Source organism: Pyricularia grisea (assembly GCF_004355905.1).
Source record: "Pyricularia grisea strain NI907 chromosome V map unlocalized Pyricularia_grisea_NI907_Scaffold_6, whole genome shotgun sequence".
NCBI lineage: Eukaryota > Fungi > Ascomycota > Sordariomycetes > Magnaporthales > Pyriculariaceae > Pyricularia > Pyricularia grisea.
This window is the reverse complement of record NW_022156719.1, coordinates 965010-977312: the sequence shown is the minus strand read 5'-3', so window position 1 is coordinate 977312 and position 12303 is coordinate 965010. Positions and strand designations below refer to the sequence as shown.

Below are 12303 nucleotides of genomic sequence, written 5' to 3'. Positions count from 1 at the left end.
ACCACGTTCTCGTTTCTCCCTTCAGCTCGCACGTCCCCTTTGGGGCCAAAGTACTCGTAGTACTGTACTACAGTTAGTTCTACATGTACACTACTATCGAGAAGAGAAAAAGTCCGGTTCCCACCCCCAGACCAAGAAATATCGGAACCCACCGACCAACCGCAAATGGTACCCACCCCAAAAAAAAAAAAAAAAAAAAAAAAAAAAAACGCGCTGCGCGCCTTGCATTTTTTTGCCAAGATGAAGCAAGCCAAGAATTTCGGAGAAGCAGCTTGGCAGCCCACAAGAACATACATACTGCGGTACAAAAAGAAAAGCTACCCCAAAAACAAGCCCCTGTCGGTACAGTTCCCGTCCCCCCGGATCCCGCCAAAATTCAACTGTTCTACCACGCCAAGCGTGGCAGTGCAGAATAATTGTGTCACTGGCCTCTGAGAATTTGACTGGGAGAGAATTATGAGGTGAGGGAGCAGGAGGCCTCCGTCATCTTTTTTTTTTTTGTTCTGCAACGAGTAACAAAAAAAACACCCCCATCAATTTAAAAAAGAAAACGGAAAAACCAATTTTGAATGCGAGCGCTTAGTCGGATAAACTGACAGGACGGAAAATATCTCTCATACTTGTATATGAATGATTATCAGTGTGTGAGAGTGTTGCTGTAGTGCGACAATTATGACAATTATGAGAAACTTACCTCTGTTAATTGTGGCAGTTACCAAATACCAGAGAAACAAAAACAAAACAAAAAAGGTCAAAGGGAAACAAAATCCCAAATATACTATAATTCTGCCGATTCTGTTATATCCCAAATCGATCAAAATCCACGCCAAGTCCATGCCAATACCAGAGAGTTTGTAAGAGCTTTCCCCAGTTTCGTACAAAAAAAAAAAAAAAAAAAAAAAAAAAAAAAGAAGCTTCAAAGCTCCTTCTCTCCAAGCAACCCAAGAACGTATCAAGGAGCTTTTCCCGTAGTTTTTACGCCTAGACCTGCCGCCACCAACCACCCCTCGAGCTGCTCAGCCCCCCCGCACCATCAACCTCGTGGCCTTGAGAAGTACATGGTTTGGCGTCAGATTATCATTTTTATTTTATTTTCCCTCCCCTTTCCACCACCCCCTTTAATCATTAAAATGATAAAAATTTGGTTCTCTATCTCTTCTCTCCCCTTTTCTCGGCTAATAAGTTCATGGGGTGAAACGATGCAACTCCATCCAAACAATAAACGAAAGAAAAATATCGCATGTGGCTTACTTGGCTTGGCAGAAAGAAAAATAGCCAAGAAAGAATATATGGAAAAAAAAAACAAGAGATATCCTCGCCGATCACGCCACCAACTCTTCAAAGAAAAGGGATTATCAAGCATTTTGCAACTGCATTGTCAAACAAACAAACTCATTAATCGTACGGAATTAAAAGACCAAGTGGCACTAGCACAGTAAGGAAATTATAAATGTATGACTGATACTGTCTAAAGGTAGGCTGTGCATACCCATGCTAATTTCTAAAAATGCTATCCTGAATTCGTAAAAAGCCCTTGCCCCTTTCATCTACCTCGTGTGAATGAAGACGTCGTGTTCCTTTTCCCAAGCATAAGCTCATAAGGTTTTCCTGCTATGCTCAATCATATGGTCAATCCACTTTCTCGATAGCCATCAAGCCAACCAGTGAATACCACGTTAATAACAAAGACAAAAGTAGAAAAAGGAATAGAGGGGAAGAATAAATAAATAAAAAAAAGGTGAAAAAAAGTGAAAACTGATAAAAGCTTATCCAATTGCTGATCCCCATATGAGAAAAAGAGAGAGACCAACCAAAATAAAACCCGGATCAGCAGGTCGGCCCAACAACAACGCCGAAAAGGTAAACCTCCACTAATGTAACCGCGGACTCCTTGGATACTCCGGAATGCGATGCTGTAAAATTATAACGCGTGGATATCGATTCGTAAACCCCCTCCTCAGAGACCCGCCAAGGCTGTGCAGATGCAGAAAATAGAAAAAAGTTAGCTATCAAATAAATTTCTTGACATTCTCAAGTGAGAGAGATTCGGCCTCGCCTAGTCAAAAAGTGTAGGGGCGAGGAACCTGGTCAGGGTCAGCAATAAAAACTCACCAGCAGAGTAAGCCATGTACCAGGTCCTCGACGCGCCACCGTCCAAGAAGCCTGGGTCGAACTTAGACGACCCAAAGAAGCTGTATGCCATGGCAGGGTTGATCTGCGCATAGTTGCCCATCAAGATTCCCCTCCAGCCCCCTTGCACCTCGTTGATGCGGCCGTTGTCAAAGTAGGTAGCCCACTCCTCGCGGACAAATTGGTCGCTGCGCGTAACCGGTGAGAATGGCATCAGGGGTATCATGTGGATGCCCTGGATGAACTCGGTGTTGGCGCCAAAGAAGGTCGTGTGGTCGATCTTGTTCTCAAACAAGATGCCCGCCACCTTGTTGCCCACAAACTCGGGCGGTTGGACCTTGTTGTCTGACGTGTATAGGTAGTAGTACTTGAACGCCCGCGCCTGCACCGCCAGCTGCAGCTCTCCCCGCGCCTCCATGTTTGCGTCGCCGATGGCGCGTCCCCACATCTTGACGGCGTAAGCCGACATGGCGTCTTCCGAGCTGGATTCTTGGTCCTGTTGTCGTAGAAACGGTGCAATTAGGTTAGTTATCATGATATTGCCATAGCCTCCACGGGGACCGACCCCGAGACTTTGACCAGTGGGGACAAGAGAAGAGAGAGGAAAAGAAAACTCACGTTTCCGTCCAGAGTATCGTACAGCCCATGAGCCCAACTGTGTCCGTGAAACCAGTCAAAGTTGCGATACATGGTAAAAAAGCCATCCTTCGCGCTCGGGTTTGCAAAGTCTCGGACCAGCGTGTTAACAAATTCCTTGTTGGCATTACCCCAGGCCTTGTCAATGTGAGCAATCACAGCTGCCGTGTAGACGAAATAGCCGTAATGGAAGTGGTGGTCGTTGTAGTATGTGTTGCCTGGATGCGGTTCTGGTCAGTGAAGAGTGAACTCGGACCAGATGGGAAGATGTGGGCGATACCACTTACCGAAATCTATGCCTGGCTGTCCCGTCACATACGAAGCGCTAGACACTATCCCACCCCATCGAGTGTCGTAGACGAGCGGGAACTTTTGTCGGTTCTCGGCAAAGATGGCGAATGCCCTCTTGAGCTGGTTAAGCCCCGTCTGGGTGACCTCAGAATTCTTGAGCAGATCGCTGGCCACGATGATGATCGAGGCAAATTTGGCTAGAGCCTGCGGGAGTTATTTGCGCGTCAGTCACCTGATCGAAATCCTAGGTCGGAGATCTAAGTCATCGGCCTGTAAGATAACTCACCTTGCCGCTGAAATACATCGAATCCAAGTTCGCCTGGTCAATCATGTTCTGCGCGAGCTCCTGTTGCGCGATCCTGAGCACCGCCATCCTAGCAGAGTTGCCCAACTGCGTAATCTCGCCCCTCCTGGTGTCCCAGGGCAGGAACCCAACGCTCGGCGTCAGGGTCTCCCGGATTGTCCACGAATCCGCTAGAATTCCGGTTGCAACTCCCTTGGTCGTCGTCTGCAGCTTGAGGCCGGTGGCGGCCTGGCGAGATGCATCCGAGAACCCATCGGCATGATGCGGCAACGCAAACATGAGAAGCTTCGAGCTCGCGAGACCCGCTCGCCTGAAGGTGAACGTGTACGACCCCGTTTTGCCGCTCGTCGTTCCCGAGAGCTCCACCGAGGTGGCATACGCACCACAAGCCTGATCATATATGGACTCACCGTCTCCTGGCTCTTTGGCAATCTGAATGGTACCCCAGAACGGCTCCCTCGCCTTGAAGTTCTTGCTGTCGACAACATCGAGAATGAGGGGGTTGCCTGACGTGTGGCGTGCGTACAAGAGCCACGACTTGCCGTCCTCCAGGAACATCTTGTATTTGATGACGCCGGGCTGAGGGTTCTGATTGGCACGCAGGACCTGCCTGAAGTAAACACCCGAGCTGATAATGGGCCTTGCGCCGTTGTAGATGCCCGTGATAAAACCTGAGCCCTGGACAAAAGGCATCCTCAGAGTCGGCTGGCCGCCGGGACTGCCTCGCAACTCGGCCATGGCGCTGAAAGCGCAGAGGTCGGTCATGGCCAGTTGAGTCTGCGGTCCTAGTTCCTGGGCAGAAAGAACGATAGAGTGAATTCCAATCGGATTGATGAAGTACTTGGAAGCTTTGGTCGTCGGATCAGGTGGCCCAAAGACTCTCTGGTTGGGTTCTGTATGAGATATGGCGAACCCCCAGCTGCCCGTGACGCCTTCTCCCTTGGCCCATTGGATCGAGTACGGGTGAAGAAATGCTGGACTCCTCATGCCTCCTAGATACATGTTGCTAAAGAACTTGTTGGTGGGATACGGCGCCAACGACGTGATGCTGCTCCGTCCGACTGGATGATCATCGCGGCGTTGGAATTTTGCATGTGGTGGGTTGGTTGAAATGGGTTCTGCGAATATGTTGGGAGCAGCCATCCTGGCGACAGCCGGTCTGGACGGCGGGCTTTTGGTTGCAATTTCTGCTGCAGATCGAGCCTGGAGAGTCACGTCGAATCTCTCCTTTATCGGAGGAATGGGCCTGGTGAGCAGAGGTGCTATCGTGGCGTGACCGGTAGTATTCAACTTGGTGACGACGGTACCCCGGGTATCAGGGGGCGGACCAGGTCGGGCGGTAATAATCTGTGCAACACCGCCCTCGAGCTCGGTGATCAATATACCCACGCTAGTTACTCTGGGCTTCTCGTTGGCTGGCCGGGTCACTGAAGCGCCACTGGTGGGCGAGGCTACCACACTTTGCGGTGGTGTCGTACTCCTAGCTTCTGCGACTTGTCTTTTGGCAGGGTGGGCCACCGGTGATGCGTGAGGATGCCGATGTTGGTGTCGATGTTCACTAGGGTCCGATGAGCAGCTGGCCACGCCAACCAGCATCGTTAGTATGACGTTCAAACGCATATCGACGGTAGGTCCTCGGTTTCCAGAACCGAGTTTTGGCCTGTGTAGTGACCAATACGCAGGGCTGTGACTGCCGGGCGAAAAGAAACTTCACCACGTTCAACGGCCAAAGTCTCGAAGGGAACGAGACTTCTGAGCCATGAGGGTTCCCAACTTGACTGCATTTTCGTTTTATGGGGGGCATTCGTGTGGTCAAGTAGTCCAGGCCTGAGAGGGGAGGAGGGAAGTGAAACAACGGACTAGCTGGCATGAGGTCTGGAAGGGAAAAAAAAAAAAAAAAAATCGATGCCACTAAGCTAGACCCGGCTGAAGAAAGAGGCAGGGGTGGAGACAGAGCGTTGACGATAGGACTGGTGATCTGGATAGACGTGTAGCCGGTATGGATATGTCTTGGACTGGACTAGGGGACGATACCTGCTGGAATGAGATAGTGTCTCTAGACTAGACGCGTGAGGCTGGGGGGCTCAACTTCCGAGAAGAAGAAATGTGATTCTCTCCGAGTGGAAATTAGGAACTCGGATAGACGGAATAAAAGATCACAGCCCCGAGGACTGTGTGATGAGAAAGTAGTTGTTGTCTAGGTCATAAAAGCAAGTGATGCTGCTCTCGTCAGATGCTTTAGAGTGATGGTCAGGCGAACACGATGCTCCGAAAAGAAGCATTGGTGCCGAATCAAGCCACCTAGATCACTGAGAGGCAAACATCACTCCCAATACTAGGTACCTACCTAGGTAAGAATACTGTAATCCTGCCATTAACTAAAGAGTAACCAAGCACTTGCTTTTCGGCCGTTGGTTCAGCCCGGCTGAGAAGGTAAGGACATCCGGACATTTTCAGCCCGATGACTTTGTTTCCAACTCTGAATTCAAGCAGCATGGAAGGCGGCACTCGCAGCTTTCCATTTCAGTGATACCCTAGGGGAGGTAAATCAGGTGGTAGGTATGTATCTAGTTTGGCAAGGTTGGTAGGTATGTAGTTCGAATTACCTCAAATAATAGGCCAGGTAGGGTGAGATACACTGTATAAATCAAATGAATACCAGGGGTCGCTCATTTAAGGTGCGCAGTAGTTCGATCTGTCTAGTGCGTTGGCGCTGGGACTGGCGCTGGTGTAATGTAATGTATGGTGTGCATTGACTGTGGCGTCCAAAGAAAGACAACTGCGCTGTCCAAAAGTGGCAACTGGCCCAAGGGTAAAATCGATCAACTTACACGTGTATAAATGTTTGTAAGAGACCGTACAAGCAACACTTTTGTCAAGGTCTTGTATATCTCAAGGGGGAATAAAAGAGAAAAGAAGAAGAAAAAAAAATAAACAACCCGCGTTTTCTTTCTAGGTACAGCTCCGCAAGAATTAATCGCCAACGACAGACAAGTCAGTATTGTGGGGGTGTGATGACGCGGAATCCCAGACAATTTCGCCTTGGAAACTCTTGTAAACCCCACCCCGTGCGATTCTCAAAAACAGTATCGCAAGAACCACCACACCATGAGATGGGCCAGTCTCGGCCGTCAGAAACTTACAAATGACCTCTTGTCCAAGAAATGTATTAAATATAAGTTACCTTCACACCGCTACCTGTTCTTTTAGGTGTCCGGATTCTCGGATCATCAGTCCCCAACGTGGCAGGAAACCCGAACGTTCTGTCTTAGTCATTGGCATGTTCGTCGATTGAATGCCGAGACATTGCCTTCTTCTGCCCTATATTTGTCCCTGAAAATGAAATGCACCAATTAAATGACCTCCGGGACGAAATCGTCAAGGCAGTCAGCAATGTTTTATTCTGCTCTCCAATCCAGTGATCCTCTTGGGCCTTGGCGCAACATTACTAGGGGTCGTGGTTCTGGCAGCTGGTTCCAAGCCCGTGATTCTTCTCGGAGGAGCGCCATTGCTAGTAGCCCTGCTAGTCCGGCTGCTTGAAGGTTCCAGACCCTTGGATTCTTTTGACGAACTGCGACCGTCAGTTCCGTGGCCAACCGGCGTCCTTGGCATAGGCTCCAGTCCCGTTTTAGATTTTCGAGCCCCAGCGCTGGTAACAGTCCCGGTCAGCGTTCTCGAAGCGGGCTCTAATCCTGTGGCTATGTTCGACGTCGCAATACCATCACTAGTATTCCTGACAACCGGCATCCTTGAAGCAGGCTCCAACCCAGTTCTTCTCCGCGACGTGGAAGCGGGTTCTGATTCTGAGGCTCTGTTCGACATCGCAACACTGTCGCCGGCTGCACTGACAACCGATATCCTCGAAACGGGTTCCAATCCACTGGCTCTGACAGCCGGCATCCTCGAAGCGGGCTCCAATCCAGTGAACCTCCGCGACGTGGAAACAGTGCCACCAGCACCAGCAGCAGCAGCGCCGACCGCCACCGCCACCGCCGGCCTGGAGGCAGGTTCCAACCCCGTAACCCTCCTCTTCGGGCCGTCCTCCTCAGCCTCGACCGTCTCCGCTCTCTTCCTCCTCTTGCCGTCCTTGCCCCGCCGGCCCGCGAGGTCCTCAGACTCCGCCTCTTTCCGACACCTCCGCACATCCCTCCTGCGCAGGGTCCAGGGGCGCGCCAGCACCGTGTCGCGCAGCTCCGTCGTCCTGCGCCAGAATTCCACCTCCTGCCGCGTCGAGCGCAGCACCGCGACGCTCTCGACCTTGATCTGTCGCGCGTCGCGGAACGTAGAGACGCCTCCCTTGACCTCGACCACCTGTCCGACGTCGAGGTCGTTTGGTATGCGAGGATTTGTGTGCTGACGGGGCTGGAAGGCCCCATATCCAAGCGCTGTAGTAGTAGAAGCAGTCGCAGTAGTGCCAGTAGCAGCCTCCCCTGCTGCCGGCTTAGCCACCGCAACGGTGGTGACGCATTCCATGTTCACCCCGCTGCCGTCATCCACAGTGTAGATGCGGCGGCTGTTGTACTCGTCTATGGCGACGATGACGCCCGCTATGCGGACCCATTTTATGGGATGGTTGATGTGGAAATAGAGATCCTGCCCTGTTGTCGCGGCGTCCCGCCAGCATGCTGATTAAAATCAATTCGACCCAAAAGAGACGAGCGAAGAACATTCATGATCACGAAAAAAAAAAAAAAAAAAAAAAAAAAAAAAAAAAAAAAAAAAAAAAAAAAAAAAAAAAAAGAGGAAGGGGCCCACCTTCAAACCCCGGATGCGTAGTCAGTTTCGCAACGTCTGCCGCTCGAAGGTGACACCACCGATGTATCGTCGGCGACAGATGAAAGCAATACTGTGGGTAGATCTCGGGCGGATCGCCGCTTGTCATGGCATGGCTGGGAATTTGCAAAAGGCAGGCTTCTGGTGAGCAAAACAAAAAAAAAAAAAAAAAAAAAAAAAAAAAAAAAATAAGGAGCACCGGGAGAAAGAGCTTCTTGGTATATTGAGGTCCTTTTGATTCGACTTTTTAATTGCGGAATTGCTCGGATACGCGAAAAAATAAACAAAAATTGGTTTCAACCCTCTTTTCTTTGATTTGGATGAGAAAAGTGCCGTGACGAAAACGCGGTTTGGCTTTAAGAAGCAAAAAGAAAAGCGGATTATTGCCCCTCCAAGGCAGGCGCGCTCTCAGCTGACCCAACCCACTCTAGTGAGGCTACGCGTTTGAGGCTGACCAGGCGACCATCATATCTAAGCTCGTGGTACGCAATACTATACTATACCACAATAATTGAACCCACTGGTGGCCGCGTTGTATTACCTACCTACTTTGCTATCCTTCAGAGCAATAAGATTTGGTATATTATTTTACTCTCAATAAGGACAAGGCTCTGATGAAGCAAGTACACACGGTATCCTCGTCTGCTAAAAGGCAACAAAGCAAATCCAATTTGTCCAATTTGCCAAAAACTACAAAAACATACAACACCGAGGATTCCCCAAAGGGTCCACCAAGCCTGCAGGGTGGTGTACTGCTCCAGGTGTGACGATGTTGCAACTTTATGAATTCGAAACCGCAAAATTATTTTAGACTTTCTCAGAAAACAAAATAATAACTTGCTTTTCTTTTTTTTCTTCTTCTTTGCCTGCAACCTGGGATATCTAGGCGCTGGGAGTTATATTACTATACCAGCTCAGCAGGCACTGGTACCCGAGCAAGGATTTGGTAACTGCAGTAGCTGCGCCATGTGCTCACGGCAGTTAACTCACTGTCTGACCCGGAGTGTTCGGATTGAACAAAGTTGTTGGGTTTTCCTCAGTCTGGAATTATGTTATTAAGTTATTTACACGGGAACTTTGTTGTGTAATAGCCCCCCGTTCCGTCACCGTTAACACTTTCAACAAACTTGATCGAAACTCCTAAAAACACCCGCCGAAATATTCGTCTATTTTATCAATATTCTTTCGAAATCAATAAAATGTTATTTTTCTTTAATAATAATGTGTTCCTGCTTTTGCACCATTTTGATTTGTTCCACTTCCTTTTTTCAGCTTCGAAAAGGAAGCCGACTGAGAAAAGTCGTCCAATTTAACGAATGGAGTAAAAGATAATAATTTACGAGATATTATTTGGGGGCCGTACGTTGTGGGCCCCCTTAAAGAGGGTGTTGCAAAATCATGATTTTCGATTAGAATAGTTTCAATGCTTAAATTAAACCACCCTGCGACGCAGGGTGGTGTGCTTATCGCCCAAAGGAAACGAAGGAAGAAAAAAAAAGAACAGTCTCTATTACCTCTTCCACCTGCTGATCCCCAACGATCCAAGTATATCAATAAGTTTGAATGTGATTTTCAGCACTTAATGCTGTAGTAGGTGAATGTGTATTTCGGATCATCTCCAGTCGATTACTCTTCTCACTTTTTAATAACCTCGCCCATTATCCTTTCTTTCCTCCCGTCCCTGTATATAATCGTTCAAAATCGCACCCCACGGAAGCATTCAGGAAGAGCTGATGACAGAGAAATAAAAATAAATAAAAAAGTAAAGGGGAGGGTTGTAGACGGAAAAAAGAGCCGAACAAGCACAGGCCAGCAGTGCCTAATCTTCAGGCTCCTGTAGCGGTAGCGTTGCCCTTGGGAACAACCCTGCGAGTTCGTGTTGTCTTCTCCTTGCCCTCACTCTCTTCCGATGAGTCGTCGCTTTGCGGGCGCGATGAGGAGTCGTCCCTCTCATCCCTCAGGCTACGACGGCTCTTGGTCATCTGATTCGTAAAAGCAAAAGAAGCTGGTTAGCACAGGCTTGAAGAGAACGCCACGTCGGAAACCGTACATAGCCGACATTGCAGATCAAAAGCGCAAAGACAAGCAAAAGAAAAAAACCACTTACCCAAGACCTTACACCGCCGATCAAACCGACCGCGTATCCGGCCACGAAGTCGTTGGAGTTGACGTTGGCGCTGCCTGGCGTGGTTGGCGATCGGAGCTGCGCCTCCCTCGAGCTGCTCTGCTGTTGCGGGCTTGTGAGTTGGTCCCCGTTAGGAACCTGCAGCGAGGGCCTTGAGGGGGCGGGGCTCTGCGGCCTGGAAGCCGGCCAGTATTGCCTCAGCTCGCGGCTGAGCTCCTGACCCGTCGTCGTCCAGTTGCTGCGGATGTTTTCTCGCAGATCCTGCACGTGTCGCTTCAGATCTAGCTCGTTCTTCTTCAGCCAGCTTACGTTGAGCTCCTGCCGCGAAGTGCCGCGCTTGAGTTGCCTTGCAATGTACTTTTCGTAGTCGCGTACAATTCTGTTTAACGCGGTCGTACTCCGTTAGCCGTGTCCATCCCGAGGTGCACCAAGGGTGTGGCTATGGTATTCAGTAGAAGAGAAGGATGAGGGCAGAACCTACTTGGTAATGATGCCTGTCGTGCTGACACCCTCTGTGCGTTGCGTCACTAGGAACTTGCCCTCGGCCTTGATGGGCCCGTAGATGTCGTCACCCTCGTCGGCGCCATATGGAATGTCGTCGTGCGCGACATAGTCAAGCTTGTGCTCCTCGAGGAACTCAGGCGTGACGATCCACGGGCAGTTCTCGATGACCTCGTCCACCCACTTGCAGTGACGGACCGTCTCGGCACGTTCCTTACCAGAAAGCACCGTCAGGCCCTTGCGCTTGTGGGTCTCGGCGTCACCTGTCACTCCGACGATTAGGTAGACGTCCGGAAATGCCTTCTTAGCCTGTTCTAGCTGTCGCATGTGGCTAAGATCGCGCACGGCGAGAATGTCAGCAAGGGTCCTACTTGGCCCTGCACCAAAAAAAAAAAGAAAAAAAAAAAAAAAGGTTGAGACCTCTACATGGGCATCTCAAACATACCCAAGGTGGAACAAATCAAAAACGCCGTCGGCATAGATCCTGACTGGCCTGCCAACCGGCGGGTCATTGGTACGATAGCCAACCGGGTGTGTGAGCTTGCCGATGGGCGGCGGCGCCATGCTCTCCTCCTCCTCGTTGGGGCTACTGTTCTTCCTGCCCTTGCGGCCTACACGGTTCTCAATGTCCACGCTCGCCTCGGTGGTATCGCTGGGCTCGCCCATGTCGACGGTCGCATCGCCGACTGCGTTGTTGCTCGACCGCTGGCGCTTAATTGGCGGGTGCGAGGTGGGTGCAGTCTTGAGTTCCGTCGCCGGCGTCTCCGCCGCTGTGGTGTCGCCCTCTTCTGCAGACGCGTCGCGCGACTCCGAGATTTGTGCCCGCTCGGCGGCCGCAACCTCGTCCGGCAGCGAAGTGGTGCTGCCGCCTGAGAGGCGTTTGCGCTTGTTGGCGGCTGCTTGTGTTGTTGACGACATTGTCTGGCGATGTGCGTCGGTGTGTATGGTAGTAAGGTGTGTGGGGTGAAAGGAGGATGCCGTCGATGTTATTCGAGTCAGCCAGGGGTGGGCCGGAAGCGAAGAGAACACAAGAGATATGTTACAGTCGCTCAGCTAAAAAGAGCTTCGGGGCACCGGGGGTGGGTGGCTGTTTTCTTTGTCCCCGTAGGTGCTTGAAAGCAATGTATGGTAGTTGATGTTGGTGGACCGTGATATGTTTCGTAGAAATCATGTGCAGCCGCTGGCCCTCGGTAGCATAGGATTAGAATGGGTGTTGGTCTGTACGTGGCAGTGATACAGTGTGATTCGAGGGGAGCTTAGGGACTCAATTGAGGTCAGGCGTTCTGCGGGACGACGTGGATGGAGTTGGATAAAATCACTTGGAAGCCAAGCGCATGCAGCTAGAATGTACTACTAACGAGTGGAACCTTTGTGAGGTCAGGGGTTGGTTCTAATTTACGACTGGTTGATAGATGATTCCGACAGTTAACTTTTATGTACGGTAGTAAATGAGACTGATTGTTTATCTTATGCCTGATCCCTTTTCACGTCCTAGACGTCAGTACCCAGCCTTGGAAATGCGTATTTACAGGCAAGTACCTAC

General features: G+C 50.3%; 4 protein-coding genes across 4 annotated transcripts; all 4 read right to left on the bottom strand.

Moving 5' to 3' along the window:
- Positions 1–464: 464 nt before the first annotated feature.
- PgNI_08246 (uncharacterized protein) lies at positions 465–791 on the bottom strand (the record flags this gene model as incomplete). The annotated part of the gene is made up of 2 exons (XM_031128245.1): positions 465–619; positions 695–791. Coding segments are annotated over 2 exons (102 nt in total), but the record flags the coding sequence as incomplete, so codon positions are not given.
- Positions 792–1163: 372 nt separating this feature from the next.
- On the bottom strand, positions 1164–4981 carry PgNI_08245 (uncharacterized protein; the record flags this gene model as incomplete). Its single annotated transcript, XM_031128244.1, has 5 exons — positions 1164–1974; positions 2113–2626; positions 2749–2984; positions 3054–3261; positions 3344–4981. The coding sequence occupies 5 exons, from the start codon at positions 4979–4981 to the stop codon at positions 1958–1960; spliced, it is 2613 nt and encodes an 870-aa protein (XP_030978896.1). The 3' UTR covers positions 1164–1957.
- A 1767-nt stretch (positions 4982–6748) lies between these two features.
- Positions 6749–8243, bottom strand: PgNI_08244 (uncharacterized protein; the record flags this gene model as incomplete). Its single annotated transcript, XM_031128243.1, has 2 exons — positions 6749–7986; positions 8117–8243. 2 exons carry the CDS (start codon positions 8241–8243, stop codon positions 6749–6751), a joined length of 1365 nt encoding a protein of 454 aa, XP_030978897.1.
- A 1281-nt stretch (positions 8244–9524) lies between these two features.
- On the bottom strand, positions 9525–12042 carry PgNI_08243 (uncharacterized protein). The gene is made up of 4 exons (XM_031128242.1): positions 11206–12042; positions 10741–11127; positions 10242–10638; positions 9525–10116 (listed from the first exon to the last, which is right to left on the bottom strand). The coding sequence occupies exons 1-4, from the start codon at positions 11676–11678 to the stop codon at positions 9961–9963; spliced, it is 1413 nt and encodes a 470-aa protein (XP_030978894.1). The 5' UTR covers positions 11679–12042; the 3' UTR covers positions 9525–9960.
- Positions 12043–12303: the final 261 nt, after the last annotated feature.

Bases quoted from the DNA above. Each gene is read 5' to 3' on its own strand.
- PgNI_08243 (XM_031128242.1), bottom strand. From the start codon at position 11,678: ATGTCGTCAACAACACAAGCAGCCGCCAACAAGCGCAAACGCCTCTCA. The intron at 10,639-10,740 runs GTAGGTTCTGCC...CGCGTTAAACAG, and splicing joins ACGACAGGCATCATTACCAA to AATTGTACGCGACTACGAAA. The intron at 10,117-10,241 runs GTAAGTGGTTTT...TTTACGAATCAG, and splicing joins TCGGCGGTGTAAGGTCTTGG to ATGACCAAGAGCCGTCGTAG.